Source organism: Daldinia decipiens (assembly GCF_022478715.1).
Source record: "Daldinia decipiens strain CBS 113046 unplaced genomic scaffold F4813scaffold_14, whole genome shotgun sequence".
Lineage (NCBI taxonomy): Eukaryota > Fungi > Ascomycota > Sordariomycetes > Xylariales > Hypoxylaceae > Daldinia > Daldinia decipiens.
In genome coordinates, this window is record NW_026054557.1 from 270,990 (window position 1) to 288,014 (window position 17,025).

At 44.7% G+C, this 17,025-nt stretch overlaps 5 protein-coding genes across 5 annotated transcripts; 2 read left to right on the forward strand and 3 right to left on the reverse strand.

Moving 5' to 3' along the window:
• Positions 1–50: 50 nt before the first annotated feature.
• On the reverse strand, positions 51–2,061 carry F4813DRAFT_357434 (uncharacterized protein). Its single transcript, XM_049243122.1, has 4 exons — positions 1,326–2,061; positions 1,142–1,266; positions 727–1,079; positions 51–674 (listed from the first exon to the last, which is right to left on the reverse strand). The coding sequence occupies exons 1-4, from the start codon at positions 1,504–1,506 to the stop codon at positions 206–208; spliced, it is 1,128 nt and encodes a 375-aa protein (XP_049100093.1). The 5' UTR covers positions 1,507–2,061; the 3' UTR covers positions 51–205.
• A 1,007-nt stretch (positions 2,062–3,068) lies between these two features.
• F4813DRAFT_357449 (SNF2 family N-terminal domain-containing protein) lies at positions 3,069–6,827 on the reverse strand. The gene is made up of 12 exons (XM_049243123.1): positions 6,675–6,827; positions 6,041–6,618; positions 5,879–5,974; positions 5,775–5,819; positions 5,458–5,612; positions 5,377–5,410; positions 5,143–5,321; positions 4,264–5,071; positions 4,030–4,215; positions 3,826–3,976; positions 3,683–3,772; positions 3,069–3,623 (listed from the first exon to the last, which is right to left on the reverse strand). Exons 1-12 carry the CDS (start codon positions 6,699–6,701, stop codon positions 3,588–3,590), a joined length of 2,385 nt encoding a protein of 794 aa, XP_049100094.1. The 5' UTR covers positions 6,702–6,827; the 3' UTR covers positions 3,069–3,587.
• A 294-nt stretch (positions 6,828–7,121) lies between these two features.
• On the forward strand, positions 7,122–12,086 carry F4813DRAFT_395873 (WD40 repeat-like protein; the record flags this gene model as incomplete). Its single annotated transcript, XM_049247757.1, has 10 exons — positions 7,122–7,612; positions 7,674–7,697; positions 7,774–7,966; positions 8,035–8,430; positions 8,488–9,084; positions 9,137–9,248; positions 9,310–9,597; positions 9,643–11,299; positions 11,349–11,789; positions 11,844–12,086. The coding sequence occupies exons 1-10, from the start codon at positions 7,352–7,354 to the stop codon at positions 12,084–12,086; spliced, it is 4,212 nt and encodes a 1,403-aa protein (XP_049100095.1). The 5' UTR covers positions 7,122–7,351.
• Positions 12,087–12,257: 171 nt separating this feature from the next.
• F4813DRAFT_54796 (fungal-specific transcription factor domain-containing protein) lies at positions 12,258–15,658 on the reverse strand. The gene is made up of 2 exons (XM_049248630.1): positions 14,952–15,658; positions 12,258–14,881 (listed from the first exon to the last, which is right to left on the reverse strand). Exons 1-2 carry the CDS (start codon positions 15,576–15,578, stop codon positions 12,767–12,769), a joined length of 2,742 nt encoding a protein of 913 aa, XP_049100096.1. The 5' UTR covers positions 15,579–15,658; the 3' UTR covers positions 12,258–12,766.
• Positions 15,659–15,892: 234 nt separating this feature from the next.
• F4813DRAFT_357492 (NAD(P)-binding protein) lies at positions 15,893–17,017 on the forward strand. Its single transcript, XM_049243124.1, has one exon. It carries the CDS (start codon positions 16,094–16,096, stop codon positions 16,820–16,822), a length of 729 nt encoding a protein of 242 aa, XP_049100097.1. The 5' UTR covers positions 15,893–16,093; the 3' UTR covers positions 16,823–17,017.
• The last annotated feature ends 8 nt before the right edge of the window (positions 17,018–17,025 follow it).

The window sequence follows — 17,025 nt, forward strand, 5'->3', positions numbered from 1 at the left end:
GCTCTAGTTGGTGATTTCCAAGCAAAGTAATATTTTCAATCAATCAGAGAAGCAGATGAAAACCAGAAAGTTTCTTATGAATGTTAGATCCGTAAACTACTATTTTTGGACTCCTCTACTAATACACATTGGGTTGAAAAGTACAATACAATGTTCCTGATCTTGAGGTGCGACATGCTCTCTACGTCCTGAGCACAGCATGAACCTATACCACACGCCGAGCATCCCTCTCCGGTGCGAGAATGCTCTCTGTACTTCCTGTTCTAACTGGCTTGGCCTGGCCCGATTCTTTCGTGTCGTATTCGACCCTGTAGTCATTTATGACATAAATGTCTTTGTCGACACCTCGCTCTGCATCACCAGACTTGTCTCCGCGGTCGATACTCTCTAATTTGTACCCCTGGTTCCCTTTGCTCGTTCCCCATGACCGCGGGACATTACTGCCTTGGTTCCGAGCGTAGCTTCCAGGCGCATTCGAATTGCTCCCGGAGGATATCCACGAAGGGGCATGTTTTTGAACCATGGGCTTCAGACGTGATATACAGTTGCCTATGATTCCGATATTCAATTCCAATGTTGACAAGACTGCAGCAGATGCCTGTGTCCAAGTCACGTCGGGGTTCGCTATCATGGCTCTCACGTAGGCAACGCGCGCAATAGAAACAATAACGACACTAAAACTCTGTTAGCGACTTGACAGGATTTTGGATATACCTCAAGACTTACGCCGACCCTAATGCGATCAAAAAGCCAATGACTGCCTTCTGCTTCAGAGGCAATTGTAACTTGTGTACCATAGGAATAGGAAGCACTATGATAACAACATCAAATACAATGTTTAAAACAGCCTGCGATATGGCTATGTTGTTCAAGCAAACACCACTGCCGACAGATAATGGGTTGCAAGGCCCGGCAAACAGAATCGTGAATACGACGGTGAACGTAAAAATGAGGAATCCGCTAATATAAACGCACGCGCGGAAAGGTTTTGAGGGATTGAGTCGAATATAGAGAACGAGGAGTGCGAGTTTGGTTAGAGATGGCGGCCAAATGTACGTGATAGCGAGGAGCAATAAGACCTATACCAATATTAGCAGACTAACTTTTACTACATGTTTTCCTTAGCGTATGGGCAATTTACATTATAGTATCCAAGCAGTTGTGTTGGCGTAACGTCCCAAATATGCCGCCCAAAACCAGCTGGTATGGCTATTATCGTTCCAATGTAGAAGGCCAGGGAAGTTCCCCAGGCTGCAACAATGAATACTATTTGACTGAGCATTAGCGACTTGGAGACCGTTAGAACCCGATAATGATGCACTTACAAATATCCCAATCTAGCTTCTTGACGATCGCCAAAGCCGTATATAATCGAAGAATTACAGATATAGTCGCCAAAGCAAAGGTGACACCAAAAAGGATAATCAGAGTAGTCTGAAGAGAGGTTTGAGTATGGAAGTCAGGAGTCACTCCTTCCGGAGGCGGCATAATACCAACTTCAGCCATCTTGACGTTCTCTATGTTCTCTATCGAAAGTTGAAGTTGTTGTGACTACTAACTACCTAGGTATTCTTGACATGGGGATCTGTTCTAGTTTATAGTAAATCTAGTGCATGAACTCATAAAAATGTCAAAAGATTATTAACCGAACAATCCGGTGCGAATCATTACAGATCGTCTCCTAGGCCCTTGATTCGGGTCGATTAGGAGACGTCCCAATATTCCCGAACCAAACTCTCCCCAGTTGTGGATGGGTCCGGGGGCTGGAACTTTCCTGCATACGAACCCTCGAGGGTGTAGATTTTCTGTCCGTGCAGCAACTTTATCGACATTGTTCAAGAATGTGCTGGGTTTGCGAGATTAACTATACTGTAGTTGCAGGACAAAAACGACACTGTTGAGTTATCGCCGGAATAGGTAAGATTTGAGAAGAATCAAATGATAACTCTTCCGTATATGTTAGAATTCTGATAACTGCCAGGATACACTGGGCTGTAAATAAAAGAAGTTTGGGGGGGAACACTTCTTAGGTACATCAAACAGCAGGGTTACATAGTAGATATCTTGGATATCTTGTATTGTACCTAACATATGTAGAACTAACCTACAATAAACCCTTATAAAGCCATGTTTAACCAAGCCACAGTCCTATCAGCCACACAAACTTTTTCATCTAGCATCCCCCATCAACAACCAATAACTAATAACCAATGGCATTTGTCTAAATGTGTATAACAATAACCCTCGTTTTTTTTTGGTTTGTTTGCTAACCAAAATTAAATAGAGATAAAAATAAAATAAAAATGAAACCAAAAATAAAAATAAAATATTTTGCCCAAGCTGAACAGATATTTCAAAATACATACTGATTTGCGCAGATCAGCCTCAAGTCAAGTTAGGCTGGACAATAGCCTATTGAAATCGCCGATGAACGTCAAAATTTGATTATACAAGGTTAATTCAGACGCTGGAGCTTCTAGACGAGGAAGTCTCTATCGGCAAAGGGTCAATGGGTCAGGGGTTGAGTATCAGTTACGAGATTCCGCCAGCACTAGCCGATATCAAGTATTTAGTAACCCTACCTAGAATAGCTGATCAATATAGAATAGGGGAAGAAGTCGTTTACTTGACAAGAGTTAGCACAAGAGAGTTAGCACGGAGACTCCGAATAACCCTTTCCCTGCCGGCAAATATTTCCAATCGGCCGGGATGGATACGCAAAGTTGGATATCCCCCTCAAACATGCTGTGGAACACCGGTAGTATGACAACTTAATATCTTTAATTGGGAATCATCTAGCTGAAGAAAATGACGGATCCTAGGGCCTAAAGAATTTCCCGAAGTCGCTACGCTGAAAATAAGGGTGTTCCCATATTTTCCCATATTGCTTTTAGGACTCCACGGATACCTAGCAAGGATACTGGGGTTTGGTCTATAATTCTGCATTGTGTTTGCTGGGTCGATCATGGTATCGTAAAAGAGCGCCACTCAAATTTGATAGATGGTCAGGGACCCTCTAAATGGAGTTGGGCGCTTCATTTCTTCCACCTATCAAGAGTGTGTCATCATTAAAGTAAGGCGAAGTCAAAATTAGCTTATCTATCTGTCTATGCAAGCTAATAGATAGAATATCCGTAGGTCAGAATGACTCTAAAAGGATGGTGGAAATTTTCAAGCCACGAGCCACCTTTGTCTACACGCTAAGGATGCCTAAGAGTATTCTTGGGTCTGAATGAGACCTATAGATTAGATCAAACAAACTAGAAATTCCTAAGAAATGGAGAAGAGTTTAGTGATAGGCTAGGACTACATATGCAGGAACTAATGTATTTCGTGACCATACATCATTGGGGAAAAGGGGGCCCTCAGTATCTTTCGTCATCCTAATTCAGTACCCCGAAATTCCACTGAAAAATTAAGGGATAGTATGGAGAAAACTCAGAATGCGGGAACATGCAAAGAATAAGATGTATCTTTACGAGGCCCAAGTAACACAACATGGCCAATAAGTCTTGTGACGAGATTGAGCGGTCAACAGCCCCAGCGAATACCTACTACATACCGACTATCATCCCCCAGCCCCTTGTTTAGACGGAGCCCATGTCTAGCACAAACTTGAGATCCTGTGTGTATGTTTGTTAGCTAGTGATAGATCTCTCAGCTATACCTATGTCACACTCACTTCAAGTGCCCCGGATTGAGTCTCTTGCGTCTCCGAATCGAAAGTAAACTTTGCAATATGTCTCTTCTTCCTTTGAAGACTGACTATATTCTGCTTATTGTTAGTTAGGTGCCGATCTGAGAGGTAATGCTCGAATGAACTACCTGCTCTACGGTTTTCTCCATGATATATCGAAAAATCGTGACTTCTCGAGTCTGGCCCATACGTAACGCTCGTGCGATCGCCTGTTCTTCTACCGAAGGGTTCCATTGAGGTTCGACTATGTGCACTTGGTTGGCAACGGCGAGGTTCAGCCTATGTTCTCATGAGTATTGACTAGAATGAGTGTCAGGCCTAGACGAACATACCCGACTGCACCAGTACCAATGGACATGAGGAGGACGTGGACTTGAGGGTCTTCTTTGAATGCTCTCAGACGTGCAGATCTTTCTACCTGGCCTACTTTGCCGTCTACTTGCCGACACGAAATCCCGGCCTGCTCGAATAACCAGCGTAGGATATCTAAAGTCGACGTCCAGTAGGAAAATACAATGCTAGGAAGGGTTAGTATACCAAAAGTTCTAGATAAGGAAAGTTTATACCTCTTGCTATCCGTACCACCTTCTGTTACTTTTCGAACCACGGCAGAAAGTTTCGTTGAGCAACCTGCTGATAGGAAGGGGCTCTTTTGCTCTACTATGACTTGAATTCCCTCGTTAGAGGGTGTGTTCGCTCCATCGCTGATATTTCGCGTATTGCTTCTCTGTCCTGAGTCTTGCAGAGGACTAGGACTTGGACGGTATAACGGTTTTCCACAGTATGAGCATACCGAATCGCCATTTTCAAGTAAACGTGCCTCCTCGCTAGAAGGTTGGCATTGCTCGCACTCGGTTTCAAGATAGGATTGTTTCGGTTCAAGGGAAGAGGTGTTACTACGGGCCGAAAAGAATGTTCCTGAGTTGCAAAGCATGCGTAGTTTTAGCATAGCTGTGAATAACTTGTTGGATCGAGTTTCAACTCCCTTGCTAACTAGAGAGTCAATTTCTCGTCTCGTCTCGTCTAGTAGGCACTTGTAGAGACACTGCTCTCCTAGTGAAAGGCTAAGCGTTACGATAACCTCGGAAGAGGCAGGTAAGTTTAGACACTTTTCACTTCTGCGAAGACAGTAGGCCTTAAGATATGCTCGAAGGGGCTTTGCGAAATCTGCACCGCCTTCAGAGAGCGGACTTAGAATATATCTTTTGAAAACTACTTTGGTGGCTATGTTTGGAAATTGTAGAAACTGGGCCAAAGAGGCCAGATCTTCTAGCTTGTTTTGAATAGGAGTGCCTGTAAGGCACCATCTCCTCTTAGCGCATAGTGCTGCCGATGCTTGGAATTGTCGAGTACTAGAGTTCTTTATCCAGTGGGCTATTACTTGTTAGTTACTGATTCTAGACAGCAATAAATAAACTGGAATCAACGAGAGACTTAGGTTGTACCTTCATCTAGTACCACACGATACCACTCCACTTGGTGGAGGATGGATTGATCGGCGTAGTCAGCGACGAGCGTTGCATATGTAGTCAATACCACATCAAATGAACTCAAAAGCTCATTATTCCGAGGCCGTTTTTTCCCATGGAAACAAATGAAGCTGAGAGCTCCTGGTAAAATGTGACTTCGAGAATCAGCTGCTGTACTCAACAAATAGCGTGTATGCCAGTCGTGCTTACGTCTGTATCTCAGATTGCCAGCTCTCAAGAAGTTCTATGAGTGATTAGCCTATGGCTATACATATGACTGCTTTTACTAACGAGAAGATGGTACAATTATTAAAGTCGCCTTTATACGAAGCTTTTGTGGACGTTCTTGTTCAGGTTTATCGTAGAAACTGCTGAAAAGCTCTGCGGCTGGGACAGAACGCAAGATAGCCGCAAGCATGGTAAGGGTCTTCCCGAGTCCCATCGTACTTTGCAACGATAAAGTTAGTATAAACACCAAGTCATAGATATAATGAATTTCGAATAATTAAGAGCTAAAACCTCGCTCGAAGAGCTCGAAGGAGGATGGGATTATAACACCTCGAATAGGGGAAAGGAGATAGACATTAAGAAACCAAAATATTTCATACTCCGCGATCAGCCCCCCGAAAGATGTAAATGATAACGCCTTCATCCTACATTATAGTTAGCTTATTCCGTTAGCTTAGAAAACAGGTAGTTAGCTATAGCGCACTCAATTGAAGCCTCGTGGCATAGTCGTTCCGAGAGTCCCTGGGTAAATGTCTCGTTTTCCCGTTGATATATAAAACGTAAGCTATCCTCTTGATGCCTATACTTAGGTGCTTAGTAAAGTCTGTTTGTTTATTTGATAACTTTTGTTGGATTAGGGTGATACCTTTTCAGCTTTGAGGATAATCCGACAGGCGGCTCTAAGTCCTCGTCTGCGGTTACATGTGTCAATGACTCCAGTATGTCATTTATCTCTTCTGAAATCTTAGTTTTTGAATTTGGCCCATTGCCATTGCTTGCGCCAATGAAGGTACTCATGTTCAAATTTTCATTACGAAAAGTTAGAAACTGTGGGTTGTCGTATACCGCTTCTTCACTCAATGAGTGAGGGTGCTGGAGAAACGCGGAGAGATTCGACAGCCGAGATGCTGCATCACTTGCGTTTAATTTCAATCCAAAAATATTTATTGACACCGGAAATGTCCGCAAACCTGGTCTTCTTTTATGTTGACGCTTGGTGAAGACTTGAGTTGGAACTACGGCTTCAAACTGCACTGTTGGATAGTCTTTCAGAGAGTCTAAGCTGGAACTGGTTCGAGTATCCAAGATACCAAACTCGGCACCAGCTTCGGAGCAGAGAACATAGTAATGATCCTTTCGCTGTACGGGAAGTATTTTGAAATCTCCGGCGACCTCCTTGGGTATCGCGGTACTGATTAGCACCTTTGCAACCGCATCATGCAACTAGAGAGAAATATCAGGCGTTATAGTTCAATTCTGATGATAATATTGCAACCTACTGCGCCATAACAAATGTAACTATTCATATTTATATCATAATATAGCCGAAGAATTTCGTGATCATTTTGCCTTAAGTTATGCGTGTCTTTTTCCCCGCGAGCAGCGCACAGCAAGATGGTACGTTCTGCCTAGAAACACTGCCTATCTATCACTTATATATCCTAAGTTAGTAGGCTACGAGTAAGGTAGATCAGGGACAACAAATAAGGCAGTGCAATGCAGCTAAGCCTGAGTTCTTACCGCAAATAACTGGCAATAATATATGCAATGCACCGCATACTACCGCATGCGCCTGGTCAGTGCGCACAGGTAAACAGACATTGGATAGGTATACAAGTTTATGTGACACAAGAGTGGCGGAGCGAAAGAAAAGATGCGTCAAGGCATTTTCTCTCATGGGCGTATTTTGATTTGCTTACATTTCTCTTTATACATTAACCTATCCGAGAACACTTATTGGGGGTTTACCTAGTAATCTTAGGTCCCTAACCTATCTAAGGAGGATATCCTCTTCCTTTCCCTCCCCCTCCTCCCCCTCCTCCCCCTCCCTTATTCTTGAGAAGCCCATGGGTCAATAGTTACCAACTATCAGGCACCATGAAATATTATCCCTTGAAACACTAAAGATTATACTTCAATATATGTTAGGAGGTTTCTTGATAAATTCTTATTAAATATGACAGGGCCAAATGTCGATAACTTTCAGCGGGCTCTTAATCGATTTAAGCAATCTATCACCCCAGATCTCGCTAAAGAATTTTCCATCTCCTCACTGTCAGATGTAAAACAAGTCTGTAAGGAAATTCAACAGAAGCATGGAAGCGAGGGGAAATTACGATATATGGGTCGACTCAGGGGTTTCATTGAAGCAATGGAACAATTCGGAAAGGTAATTGAAATATTTGTGAACGCCAGCGAGCTCGTATGTTTCATATGGGTAAGTGATTGACCCAGCCATATCATAGATTTATTGACTTGACAACTGCTGACTTACAAAGGGGCCTATCAAATTCATTCTTCTCGTGAGTACCAGAGAGTACAATTTCACCTTTTTGGAACGCGACGAGTCCAGGTACCTAACATTGTTATTAAATCAAGACAGCTAGCACACATATCAGTTCTTTTGATAAACTACTTGATGCGTATGCGCAAATAGGGGATGCTATCCCTGGCCTTGAGTGCTACTCGAAGACCTTCGCAGAACATCCCCCTTTAGCTACGGTACTCGAAGACTATTATTCAGATATCCTAGAGTTCCATCGCATATCTATTACTATCTTCAAACGGCCCAGTATGCATCCCTCTCTTCCTTCAGAAAATCCTATTGCAAGTAAACATGTCTGACATAAAATTCTGCAGCATGGAAAGATATGTACCATTCCATATGGAAAACATTTGATAGCAAATTCGGTCCAATTTTGCATAGCTTGTGCAAGCGAAGAGAGTTATTGGAAAGCGAGAAAATCTCGGCAGCTCTCTACGAGATTCACCGGTTGCGTAAAGATATTTCGTCAATGTATACGGAAAATCAACAGAAGATGGATGAAGAACGCCTGGAGAAGCACAGGGGACGGGTATCCTACATCAGAGAAAAGTTAGATGCTCCAAACTATGAAATTGACCAAGAGATGGCTACGGAAAATAGACTTATCGACAGTTCAGGGGAATGGGTTTTGGAGAATGAGGAGTTTCAAGCTTGGGATAACCACATTTTGGGACACAATATCCTATATATCAACGGGATCCCAGGTGCAGGTATATATAATCCCAACTTGATCCTGGTATGGGGTGTTAGGACTAATCATATACTAGGTAAAACAACTTTAGTATCGACAGTGATTAGGAAGCTCCTAGACAATAGGTATTCCGGGACGGTTAGTCACTGTGTTGCCTACTTTTATTTCAAGTATCGGCAGACTGGCAAAGATTCACACAATAGTCTTCTCCGCGGCATTTTAGATCAGCTCATCGCCCAGGACCCCGCCATGTCGGATCATCTATTCAGTAAAATATCGGCAATGGATCCAACATCGCTACGGCTGACAAGAACGCTAGAAGGGCTTGTGAAGGAAGCCCTGGAAAGTCATCAAATTTGCTACATTGTGATTGACGGCCTCGATGAAAGCGTCCCTAAAGAGGCGGAGAGATCGGTACAATGGTTATTATCACTCATAAAAGGACGCTCAGAGAACACTACCACCTCATTACGCATTTTGCTTTGCGGCCAGCGGGATGGTGTCCTGGACAAACTTCTTGTCGATAAGCCATCCATAACTCTAGAGAACACCGCCCATACCAAGGATATCGAAAGATATTGCTTACATTTCTGCGAACGAATAGGAGACAAGTTCGCCATTTCCGACGAGTTTCAAAAAAGCATCGCTGTCCGTGTTACGAATAGCGCAAAGGGTAACATACGCCGAATAAAGCAGGCTCTTGACTGAGGTTGACAAAATCTTAGGAATGTTCCTCTACGCCCGTGTGGTCTTAGAGAACCTTTTGAATCAAACAAAGCTCTTCGGCTTGAAAAGAGAACTGCAACCGGGCACATTTCCGGAAGAAATTGATAAAGCGTAATGACATCGGCTCTTGAAATTAAGTAAAGAATCCTGCTAATTTATATTCTTGCTATAGATATGGAAGAATAGCTGTGCGCATTTTCGAAGAGTCTTCTCCTTCTGAACGTGAAGATGCCAAGAAGATATTGGGCTGGATAGTTTTTGCTGCACGGCCCCTTCGATGGCGCGAGATACAGTGTAGCTTCTGTATTATCCCGGATAATGGGGTCGTTGAATATGAAGATCAAAGGCTCAGAGTTACATGCAAGGAACTCTGTGGATCCCTTGTCGATGTGCATCCTACAAACGATGCAAGAGACAACCCGGAGTGTATCGTTAGTATTGTTCATGAAACAGCCCGAGAGTAAGTCAACATACACGACTCTCAGATCATAACTAACTTTGAAAGGTATCTTATTCAAAAGAATTTGCTCAACACTAGGCTCGAACAGGCCAGAATTACTTATTTCCTCTCGAAATATCTGACATCTGGACCATTTAAGTGTGGAGATGACGAAAAGATGGTTTATAACCACGCTATCAACGGATACTATGGCCTTCAAGACTATGCTATCCAGTATTGGTTCTATCATGCTAGGGAATGTGCTGAAGTTACCGGGGAAATAGGTCCAAGTACATCCCAGATGGCAATAAGAGCGGTTGGAGCTCTTCTTAAGTATTACAGCTCTTTATTGAAGCTGAATGAGCACGATACGGCCTATGACGAAGAAATAATCAAAATTGTCAAAGACCTTCCTGATGACGAAAATAAGAGGAACACGTATTTCACCATCGAACAATGGACAGTCCAGATCAGGAAGACTATAGAGACACTCAGAGACGATAATCTAGATTCCGCAAATCAGCAGATATTGATGAACCTTTATGGATCAATAGTCATCTATAAATGTTCTAAACCATGGTGCGATTATTTTACTACGGGATTCGAAAGTATTGAAGAACGCGAACGGCATTATGATCGTCATGATCGTCCCTTTCGCTGTACTTTCGGGGAATGTCCTGGATATGCATTGGGATTTGATACTCAGCAGAAACTGAGCCAACATGTGGAAGCCTATCACCATGAGACCAATGATGAATTGGAGTTCCCTGAAGTCCGTCCCGAAAAGGCCTTAACATTTGAGAAAGCTGTTGAGTGCGGTGACGTAGCTGCAGTTCGAAAATTTCTCAAACATCCGGGACACATTCATCGTCTAGAGTCTAGATATAACCCACTACATAGAGCGGTACAAAATGGTCACTTGGAAGTTTGCAAGTTGCTACTCGAAAGTGGTTTCGACGTGAATATAACCACCAAGAGTTCTTCTGGAATGACACCATTGCATGTTGCGGTACGCAAGGAGAATATTGAAATTGTTCACCTTTTTCTTACTCAGGAGAAATGCTTACCAGATAAAGTGGACGAATCTGGATGCTCGCCATTTATAAGTGCGTGTCGAGTCGGCAATTTGCCCATCGTCAAGCTGCTGTTTGAAACTGGGAAGATGCAAGTTAATCGACGCGCATCTGACGGCGATCACCACCCAATGTCTAGAATAACGCCGCTTGGCCATGCTACTGAGAAAGGACATTTCCCTGTTGTCCGATATCTTATACAGAAGGCGAAGGTGAGTCCAGTTACTCGAGAGATTTTAGCCATTGCTCTTTCTCGGGGCTACGAATCTCTCATCCACAAAGAATTGTTGCCGGCAATTGCAACTTCGCCTCAGGAAAATATACAAGGGGACCCGTACGAGAGTGGCTTTCCTCTCGATTGCGTAAAGCTGAGGACCAACTGGTTCGTAATATTCAATCAACATAGTCCCCGCCTATTTGACGTCGATCTACACCATATACCCCAAATCACCCCGCCTATATCCGCCATATTTAGTGGATGTGGTAAATATATTGCTTCCATCCATGAAGAGGCCGTCCAGCTTTACGATATTACAACAAGAAAGGCCTACACGTTAAACAGTGGACCTGACAGCAGAGATATGTCCCTTCAAATATTTAGCCCGGATAGTAAATGGTTAGTTGCCGCCACCAAGGAGCGTGAAGTTTACGTGAGTTGGCCCCCCCAGAAACTACCTAATGAGGTACTAATAGAACTAGATTTGGGATATTACAAGCAGGCAGCTTCGACATAAACTCAACGCTGAAATCGGCCCTATTATGTCGATCCATTTCACCAATGACAAACGTATACTAGCTTCCCGCTTCCACGCTGATGAGATTCAAGTTTGGGACGTTGATAATCATACTATAGAAATAACTATTGATGCAGGAGTCTGGTCTCGCCCCAGTGCGGTTACTATATCCCCGGACAATAATTTCCTAGTCGCGGGATTCATGCAAGATGAAGTTCGAGTTTGGGACATACATACTGGACATCTCGTTCAATGCCATTATATTGATGGGAATCGTGATATTGTATCCAATATTTCCTTCTCTCCTTACGATGAGAACGTATTCCGTTGTACTACGGAAACTATGTTTGAAGTTAGGACTCTAAAATGTCAACGCCTTCATAACATAACCCCCGTGGTCAAAGGTGTAAGTCTTTCGCTACAAAATTCTATTTATATATATAAAGCTAAAATCATATAGTTCAGTCAGAAATCTTATATCTTCCAGTCAGACTCTAATGATATTTTATTCGAATGTATAGACGGTGGCGTACAGCTCCGAGATATAAAAACTCGGAATTCCTATTTAAGGCTCGAAACTATCAACAGTCATACTTATGATATGAAGATAACTGCAAGTCTAACTGGAAACGTATTTGCAACTTATGGCGGAAAAGACCTTTTCATCTGGTCATATTACAAACACGAAGCTATATCCAATTAACTTTATATTTGTCCCGTTTATTACTTGATCACCGTTGGATTTGTTCAAGTTACCTATTAAATGTCCTGTATGTCTATATAAGCGATCTTCCCAAGCTCGTTACACTCGCTCCTTTAAATACTTTTAATAGAACCTTCTATAGTCCCACTAGATCTAGGCACTCCTCTAGCGAGCCTGGCATTATAGTTGCTCGCCAAGCCGTTTACAGGACACGCTTGAGCTACACCAGCAACTAGATATCGTGCGGTTTGGGATAGCACATCATGTTCCCATTAACGGGGAGACAACTATCGCCCAAATCTCGGAAGGGTATATAATAACTGGATCATACTAGTCGGGATAAACGTCGTAAGTCGTAAACTCAGGGGCTCTTCCCGTGACTAAGACCCTTAGTATACCTGTTACCTATTTAATACCACAACGCATTAGATATCACTGCTATCCATTTTCAATATATTCTGCTTGCAGCTCTCACCCGAGCCATTATCCTGTGGTTAATATCTTTTTCACAGTATATCCACCATTGAGTTAGCCGAAGGTACAATGCATTATACTCATTAACTATCAAGGCAAGCAACTTTAATAGAGTTACCCGAAGCCTCTATCCATGTTTGCTGCACATTATTATCCTCATCATTGATAATGTTGATTTAAGATTGGTATCCCCGATTCTCATCCCCTCAACCCTCCGGCCAATTCATCCCATTCGCCGACGCCACCCAATTATTCCAATCAACCTCGCCGTCCAAGTCTACGTTCAGATCCGCCGCCTCCAAATCCATATCGGCAAATACGTCAACCGACGGGTCCGCATCAGCCCATAGCCAAGCTCCGAAGCCTGGTCCTAAGTCCATAGAGGCCAAAGAAGATGATCCGTAAGCTGGACCGGCCGACTGCGTCCCCGGCGCAGCTGAGCTATGAGGATTCTGCTGGAAGCCAAAGTTCGCCCCGGGGGAACTCCTATTGGAAATATCTGGCGTAAAAACTCCGCTTTCCTGCGGTAATCTAGACTGAGGATAAGTGAACTCGGGTTGGGGTACCGAGGCGCTCGGATCATATGAAGGAACAGAGCTGAAGCCCGGTTCGTTAGTTTCAGCAGAATAAGTAACACTAGGTGTCACTAGAACCCCTCTACTAAGCTGAACAACTGTCTGTGCATAACCCCCCAGGCTCTGTGGCACGGTTACAAGCTGCCACCATCGCTCACGGAAAGTCTCGGCGCTGTCGGGGCCCGGGGACGGGCCCGAGCTACTCGGTTGCGTAGCACCCCGGTCCTCTGTCTCCAACTTCTGCGCTTCCTGCGGGTTACACCGAAGCCGCTCGATCTCGGCTTCGCGGTGTCGGTGAGCCTTAGCCATAAGTTTTCGGAGAGGGACCCAGAAGCGCAGGCTCTTATCCGTACTGCTGCGAGCGGGGATAAGCCAGTTGCTGTGGAGCGCGACCCATGCGCGCTCGACGAGAGGCGACCAGGGGTGCCGTGTCACTTCGATTAGGAGGTAGACGACGGCATACCAATGCGTGTACGTCTGGTAAATCCAGCGCCATTGGCGACAGGCCCGTTCAACGTTGAGCGCGTGGTTATACTCGGCTACTTCGATCGCAGCTATGAACAGCCTGTTGCGCATCTCGTCGGAAGCGCGCTCGCTTTGGGGCGAGAAAAGCACCGGGAAGTAGACTATTAGACTCATCTTGGCCATTACGAGCCGTGCGATAACGACAACAACCCAGTATGTGACGTTTCCCTCTGCGTTAGAGTATTGGAGGTATGTCTTCTCTAGCCTCCCGTAGTACTCGTTCAAAAGGCGGTCCTGGACATCTATCTGCGGTACCCCATCTTTAAGACTTACAGCCATCATCTCCCTCGTTACTTCGCACTGAGAGCTAGTCATGAGAGAGAAGGTCATATCGGTTATACCCTCTCGCTCCTTAGGCATTTCCTTTGTTTCGGGGTTGATATCATCATTGTTAATATTCAGGGGCTGTCGCGTGTCGAAACTGCCGGGGGTAATGGTGAGGTCCATGCCTTGGTCCTCGGAGGCCCTTACATCAAGGAGACACACGTGCCACCACAGCCTTCGTCGCATTTCGGCTTCAAAGGGAGTAAGATGAGGGAAATGACTACCATCACGATGCAACCCTAGAGCTAGAGCCATCCTAATGACAAGTCCTGTCATCATGTACACAAACCTCGGGCTATCATATCGGCGAGCTAAGCACAAGAATATAGCAAACGCCTGTATGAGAACTATGTCGAGCACATTTAGAAAGTCGGCTTTTGCAAGCGCGTACTCTAAGCCCAGACGGTACTTTAGGTTAAGTTCGGATTTAGAAGAACCGAGATTAGCTACGACCTGTAGAACACACGATGCATGAGTATTTATTATAAGTAAATAATTTGATGATAAACTTACATCCTCCTCCTCCATTGAAGTTATGGCTGAATAATATATAGCAAACATTAGAGCCTCGTTGGCCGGTGTGAGAATCGATGGGCCACTGTCTTGCAGACTCTGCACCATCTTATTGAATGTAGGCATATGAACCACCTGAGTTAGAAGATTGACGTTTTGATAAAAGACATTCACGATGAAGGGGATCTGGGATAGCGGCGGGTGAAACTCGCGAATATCAGGTCCATGAGAACTAAGGTTGTGGCCGAACAGAAACGCGTGACGTTGTGAGGGCGTCCTATCTAGTTCCTGGGTAGACGGGGTCTTGCTAAGTGAGTCCTCGTCCTCGGAACTATCGTAGTATCCACTAGCCAGACCCTCAGTTTCCATTTTGAGGCCATCAAGCTATTTTAGACATCAGCAGCAACTCGAATTCGGGGAGCCACGATAGTTAGTATGATCTGTCTTGCCTTACCTCGTCATTAACGCGCGACCAAAAGCCGTTGCTTACGTAGTGACTCTGGCCAGCATCTCCGAGAACAAGCCTACCAAACTGCTTTGATAGATTAGAAGTATTTGTAACAGGTGGCGATGCCGTATGGCGATCCGCATCATGGTCATAGCTTGAGCTCCCCGGCGAGTTTGCCGAAGGTGAGCCATGGCTACTCGTATGTGTAGCACCGTGTGCTTGCTCCAACTGACTACTAAGTTCTTTCACAAGGCCTTCGAGTTTTCGAAGCCTATCCATAACTTGACTAACACCCGAGCCGGCTTCTTGCTCAGCCTTAGCATTGTTCGCAATGCGCTCCAGCCGACGAGCCCATCGTGGGGGCTTGTCTGACGAAGGGAAAACACAGGGGATTCTTGCGCGGCGGCAATTTGAACATGGTGACGTCTTGTCACATCGCACTTTTCGTGTGCGGCATGTGACACAACTGCGTGGCTTTGGTCCAGGTGTCGCGGACGTTCCTAGAGAGGTGCCGGGTCGGGAAGCGTTCGCGTCTATTTCGGGGGATGAACCCGCGCCAAGGCTAGTCGAAGCTAATCCCCCTGGAACTTCCGGGGTAGCTGTCGCATATTTGATGGTCGGGACGTGCGACATAGATGTCTATTTTACTACGGATTATGCTACGACGAATCAGCTCTTTGGCCAGACTTTTATGTGGCCTTTTCTCACATGTCTATAAATTTGGGTATATGATTCATCTGAACGAATCAGTCATGAAACTAAAAAGGGGTGGCTTCCGTCAGCGCCAGCACCGAATAGAGACTAGCACCCGGGCGCAAGTGTGCCAAGCCGGGGCAATTGCGCCCCGAGTTACCCGCACCTGCTCCGAGAACTTCGCGAGAACTTGCCAGTGCCTGAATAGCCTCCTCTTATGGAATAAATACGTAAGCATCTAAGCAATTCGAGGAGTAACTGATAAGTAGGGATGCTGAAGATAAAATGTATATGATAGACTCGCCCAATGTTGCACAGGACACTTCAATAGCAAACATCAGTAATAACAACTTCGTGTCAACCACACTTATACCAAGTTCCTAGATACCCATACAACTAAAACTACTACTACAATTTAAACCCAAATATTTACCCATTATTCACCAACCCGGACCATGGCTTCTAAGACAGTTGCTTTCTTCGGCGCAAGCACGGGTATAGGTCTTTCAGCGCTGAAGCATTCTCTCGCTGCCGGATATCAATGCGTCGCGCTCTGCCGGGACCCGTCCAAGCTCACCTCGGTATTAACAAGTGAGAATGCGCCTAACCTTAAAGTAATACAAGGAAACGCGCATGATTCTGCGGCTGTCACTCGCTGTCTCGAGGCTCCGGACGGTAAACTTGTTGACGAGGTAGTTTTCACTATCGGAGGAAAGCCTATCCCGTCAAAAATGACTATTGACGATCCACACGTCTGCGAGAAAGGCATCACAACTGTTATTGGCTCTATAGCCACACTCAGAGAGCAAGGCGTCGTTGGCAGACCACACATCATCGTGTGTAGTAGTGCCGGTATGTCCAAATTCGGGCGGGACATACCTGTCGCCTACGTGCCATTATGCTCCCTCCTTCTCAAGGTTCCTGGCGCGGACAAGAAAATCATGGAGAACAAGCTCGCTACGAGCGGTGAAGACTTCACCGTCGTGCGGGCCGCTATGCTCCTTGTCGATGGCGAGACAGATAAGCCAATCCGTGTTGGCATCGAAGATCCGAATACCGGGATCGAATCCAAAGCTATTGGATATAGCATCTCGAGGGAGGATGCCGGCAAGTGGATAGCGCAGAATCTCGTAATAGAGAGGAACCAGAAATATATTAACAAGACTGCGACAATCGTCTATTAGAGGATATGCTTGGAGCCGGGAGGCAATTTGTATGTAGTTTAAACGTTAGCAAAGGACGGAAGCTTAGAATACCTAGTTGCGTTGTATTTAGAAAAACGGATAATTATAATCGACTCTTGGAAATTCATAGTATTGGTTTAAAATTCCCCTTAGAGATACATAGAGTCAAGGTGTTAATATTCGATCAAAACTCCCTATATACC